This window comes from Formica exsecta, unplaced genomic scaffold (assembly GCF_003651465.1).
Source record: "Formica exsecta isolate Colony F162 unplaced genomic scaffold, ASM365146v1 scaffold72, whole genome shotgun sequence".
Taxonomy (NCBI): domain Eukaryota; kingdom Metazoa; phylum Arthropoda; class Insecta; order Hymenoptera; family Formicidae; genus Formica; species Formica exsecta.
Genome location: NW_021853485.1, coordinates 1,022,698 through 1,028,480, shown reverse-complemented (window position 1 = coordinate 1,028,480; position 5,783 = coordinate 1,022,698). Strand labels below are relative to the sequence as shown.

The following is a 5,783-nucleotide window of genomic DNA, read 5'->3' as shown; positions in this document are numbered from 1 at the left end:
CTCTTTCTCTTTCTCTTCTTGTCTCTCTGATTAAATGTTGCTCAACATTGTCGCCGCTAAATACATCAATGACAAGCGGCGGCGCGATTTGTCGACGCGCTGGTGCACGCACAGCTGACAGATCAGGTGGACCCCGGCCTCTACCTGCGTGCATATGTGCGTGAGACGTGCGAATATTTATTAATCACGCCCCATAATAGAGCTGTTCCACTTAAGACTCAACTCCACTCATGAATTTGATATACTTTCATACACACGCCGGTGTGCGTGTGCACCGGGAAAATTTTCCACGCCGATGTTTTACGACTGTCTGCCTGCCTGCTCGTATACGTACGAGAATAATCGGCGCGAAATACTCAAAACGGTATGCGCTAAAATGCTCTCGCCGATTTCGCCACCATTATCGTATTAACCAGTACAAATATTATTGAATGCGATAAAAAAATGAACCAAATTATTCCTAATAACATTTTTATAATTTTTTTATTATTAATTGTATTTATTTCTCTATTTGTTTTCACATCTAATTTAAATCAAAATTAAATCTTTTTGCAGGAAATTATTTTCTCGCTAAATAGCCCATAAAAATCCAACTTTTTTATATTCATTAATTTATGCGCATTTATTTTCGTAGATTTAAAAATAGCTCTCGTGATTATTAATTTAGTGTCTATTGCGGCAGTAATTTCGGTAACTGTGTTCCTTCCGCAACTTTCCGTGCTGCTACATGTATCCGCGTAATACAATCTGCTCATATTATCTCCCTGGGAGGCTTATGTCCTTCACAAGTTTATATATGGCGTAAATCGCGAATTTACTTTTCCGTTTCTAGCACAATGATATAAGCAACATATACGTAACATATAAATATCAAAAAGATCATTTTTGATGGATAATATTAGCCATATATTTTTCAATATAATTTTTCGATTTATTATATTTTTAACATTCATGCTCAGTCTATTAAAATCTATATAAAATAGCATACACTCAAATAATGCATAATACAAAACTCGATTGATATGTAAAAATTTCGAAAATGGTCAAATAATTGTTAAAATTAAAAATGTTTAAATTAGATTTATTCGGATATGAAATCGCGCTATTAGATTTATACAGTTTCAGAGTTTCTACTTGTACTTCGGGGAAGTCACGCTACAAATTAACCTGTGTAATCGCGCGAGATGTTAACAGTCCAATTACATTGTCGGCATCTGCGATTTGGATTAGATCTGCGAGTCTGTGTGTAAACAGCCTACTACGTAGTACGTGCTTACGACTACGCGCTCTTTTCCCTCACTGCCTTTCGTAAACAAGCGTCGCGCGAGTCTTATTTATTCGCGCCTTCGCTCGTGCAAACAATCCGCGCGATTACAAACGATATCATGTCGGCGCGTCATTATGCGCGTCATTATGCACAGCAAAGCAGAACGAACTTCCTTTCGTATCAAAGAAGGTGTGAACATTTATCGGGCGATAATATTCCTCAAAATTAATTATCTGTTCCTACCACTTACAAGTGAGAAAGAAAGAGAGTTGGATATTCTTTTATTTCGTAGCAAAATTCGAAAAAAATATTACAATAGACTGATAAAATCTACGAATAAAGCATCTGTAAAAATTCCTTAAATGACAAGCAACAAATAATGAGAGAATCAAAGTAGATTTTGTGAAAATATAATCGAAAGGCGAAAAACGTATAATTAATATATCCATTTTCCGTACATTAACTTGCCATTTATTACCGTATCGTATGAAAGACCGATGAAAACACGGCGTGGTGTTGCCTAGCGATTTAAATATCTCAGCCGACCTAGACGACTTTCGAAATAAACGTCTCGAGTAACTAAAACTGAGCGTGATTAATATACTTATCTTCGCGCACTTGACGCAATCTATTCGCTCGCGCGTTGCAAGAATATTCGTCGAAGTGTCGACCGGCTTGATCGAGAGTGAATCGGCTCATAAATTTCTCGATTCTCGATCCTGTCGGTTGGCCATATAATATTCTTCTTTTTTTTTTACGATTACATCTATCGATATGCCGCGTGCGCGCCTTCTTGGTGTACGCGTATTAATAGATTTGTCGAGTCACCTTATCGGCGTAGAGACATTTCATCGTGGGTGTAACGACGCTCGCGTTGCATACAAAAGATACGACCTGCATAAATATCGACCTCGTAATCGATTAAGAATAGACGCCTCCGGCAATCGGCCGCGGGAATCGAATGTAACGCGGAACGCTCGCAAAAATGCATTAGAATTTCCATTAATCAAATGCGCCAACGAGGCTTTCTAGATTCTCATCCGATGCATTTGGAGATTATGCATCTAATAAATTGAATAATGCATCGAGTGCCGGCGTTTTCTCGAACATATATATATATATATTCCGTTACGCAGTGTTTCCCTGTCGGCTAATCTTTTTCCTCGATTTTTCTTGTCGCGCGTTTGAAAAAAAAATAGTGATTAAAATAATGATTGCAACTTTAAATAAAAACGTGAGTCGCGTGATCTCAACAAAAGGTTAAATACATATATCGCATTTTACATTTTACGTTACGACGCGGTATATTTATGTATATATAAGCGTGTGGAAATCGCGGAAGTTCAGCAGACTATTACGTGTCAATGTTAATGCTGGTTAATACACTTAATGATATCTTTAAATCTACCGTAAAACTCTTTAAACATTTCGTTATGAATAGAATGCTTAATCCTTAAGATTAATGTCTGCTCCTAGAATTATCCTGAAAACTTGGGTTTATATAAATTGAAATACACAAAATACGAGTTGTTTGCGATCCTGCAACTAATAAGATTATCGCTGTCATATTTGCTATACGTTTGAAAATTATATATATATACAAAAATTACAAATTATTTTTAATATATAAATAAATATAGGGGCTCGTGTTTTTTTCTCTATCGAAAATATAAATCTGTTTATATTTTAAGACTCGGTATTTTGACAGATCTCGGAAGCACGTGACTAACGACACTATCTTATCGTTTGTTCTTTCAGCAAATTATTGCGGCAGGGTGAAGATGCACCTAAACATGGAGTTGACACGGTTACTTTCGATACTGACTTTGGCTTTGGCCCTGGCCTTCCTGCTCTCGACGGCATGTCATTGCAGCGCCGTCTCGGAAAGTATAAGAGGTGAGTACTCTACGAGAGCACGGAGAAGCACGCGCGCGACGCACCGATTGCAAGCGTGTTATTTTGATAGCTGACTACTGATCGGCCTTAGAGAAGAGTGCCAACATTGAAACTCGATCGATGTCATTCGAATGCATTCGGATACCAAGGAGAGCACTCCGAGATTATAAAATAATATTACTGCGCTTGTTCTGTGACAAAAATTTATTATTGCAACTTTGGATTATATATACATCAGGTGAAAAAAAAAAGCTCGAAAAAAATATCATCACTCAAAAATATCGTTTTTATCTTTATTTTTTATTTTTATCTTTTCTTCTTATAAGATTTTTTAAATGTCTATAAATTTGTAAAAGATAACATTTATATATTTTATATTAGAAAAAAAGAGGTGCTCTTATTTTTTTAATTTTTCTCTAAAATAATCATATGATGTTCGATTTTGACATAAAATGCAAACGATATAAATCAATGGAAGTAAATCACAAATGTCGCGAATTAGGGCGCGAAAAACGTAAAAGCACCCCCATCTGGCATTTATTTGCGTTTCATGGCAGTTGTCTTGGAGTGATACTTACACAATATGACATCTAATGTGTGAGAATATTCGTGCTATTAAAGCGGCGCAAGAATATCGTTGCCGAAGTGATTGAATTCCCGATTTCAGCTGGTTTGTTATCTATATGCGCGGGTCTGTCGCGTTCCATTTACCCCTTTCAAATACTCTATTCTTAGTCTATCTCTATTATCTCTGCCGTTCTATTTGCGCTAAAGTCGAGTCGCGAATCTCGCGGCTAAAACTAATAAAGATCGCTTTATTAATCCGTGAATTTCCGCAATATCGACGAATTTAAATAAATTTAATCAGGCAAATTTAAAGCGTATCTCTGGTTTATGCTGTTTTTGCGATCGCTTTCTTAAGGATCTTATGCGTGCACTTTAGCGTTTATCTCAACTTTGTGGACGTTATTCTGTCTGAAGAATGTACAAGGAAAACTCGTATATGAAAGAAAAAAATATAATTATGGTTCCCTAGAAAAATATTCAAAATTGTGAAGTTACATTTTCAAAGCATTTTTAGTAAAAAATATCAAATATATTAACATTGATAATGGTTGCGATGGATTATCTAACGCGAACGTGGTAATTAATTGTAAGCATCCTCCATTTTCTAATTGAATTATTTTGATATCCAATAAAGCTCCGACAATCAAAGATCTTGATCAAATTTTTATGAAAAATGTTGGATTTAAGTTTTAATATCTTCTTAAGTTTAGTCTTTTTACATATATTATACTTACATAAAATATATATATATATAAACTATAAAGTACCACAGTTTAATTTTTTGATTACTACATAATGAAAAAATCTAAAAAGCAAAGATTTACATTTTTTCTAGCGTCAAAAACAGCACGTAGCAAACAGGATAGATCGTGTGGTCAGGTTAATACTTCCGTTTCATTCATTTATAAATTCATGTATTTATGATGAAGTGCTTTGAATATTTTAATTTTTGCAATAAAGAGAGGGTTTCATAATCGATAATTAAAAAGATCAAACTTCAGCCATGGACTAAGATCAGGCAAAACTTTGCTGCATAATTCGTAGAACGGTAATTGAAGTTCAATTTTTGCAAATTATCCGCAATAACAATTCGCAATCAACTTTATTTTTTTTTTCGCATCGCGATGTCTTCTGTTGACGCTCGATTTATTCCCGCGCGATTTATAGTCACTTATAGCATATCGTAGAAAATAAAAATAAACTGGTTCAGAGTAAAAAATTCAATTTCGCACAAGATCAGTCTGTTAAAGGCCAATGTAGACTGATAATCTCGTCTTTTTACACACATGCAATTTTCGTCGGAAATTGCATCAGGCGTAATCTGAAGTTCAGCCCAAACAGCCACTTAGGCCGAGAATACGTAAATTTCATCTGCCCTTCTTGTCCTTTTTCAAAATTGTGCATCGTATATAGCACGCTACGACGGACGGCAGCTGACTGCATCGCAAAAATTGTCGAGCAGAGGTGATTCCTACCCTCGCGGAACGTAATCGAGGACGCGACGCGACGGCGGGCACCGTGCTTGTGCCTTTCAGGAAATTGCTACACATTCCCCGTTGCCGTACTCGAGATTAATCAACGACCGACTTGCCGTTTCGCAGAAATCGCGAGAGCAAAGTACGATTCCTCGAACGCTTCCGATATGCGCCATGCCGACGCCTCGGACCGAGAGCACCCGTCTTAGCGCCGTCCGGGATCGATTAGGTTCGCGGCGGCTTATCCGATAATTAATTCTAAACTTGGCAGTATTATATATCACTGTGTGTGTTTTGTTATCCAGCACACTTGTAGGTTCTTGTTCGCAGTTGAAATGTGTAATGTTAAATGTTTAATGTATTATATTGGTATATATATGTGTGTGTGTGTATGTATATATATATATATATAACTTTTAACGTATCTTTAAAAAGTTATTTAGCATGTTCATTAAATGTAGATAATTACTTGTGATGACATCAGGCTATTATCATATACTTATTGACATATAACACTGTATGTATATGTATGCGGCACAAATAATAGAATGAAGTCATTCGCATATCATAATTCAACT

General features: G+C 36.0%; 1 protein-coding gene across 2 annotated transcripts in view; it reads left to right on the top strand.

The window, feature by feature from the left end:
• The window catches only part of LOC115243377 (BMP-binding endothelial regulator protein), a 42,186-nt gene that overhangs the window by 22,459 nt on the left and 13,944 nt on the right, over positions 1–5,783 (top strand). For both annotated transcript variants that reach the window (XR_003885220.1, XM_029820319.1), the window contains exon 2: positions 3,026–3,163. Coding sequence is in view for 1 of the 2 variants with exons in the window: in XM_029820319.1 (XP_029676179.1) it covers positions 3,049–3,163 (115 nt within the window). In the remaining variant the exon portion in view is untranslated. The remainder of the gene's footprint in view (positions 1–3,025; positions 3,164–5,783) is intronic.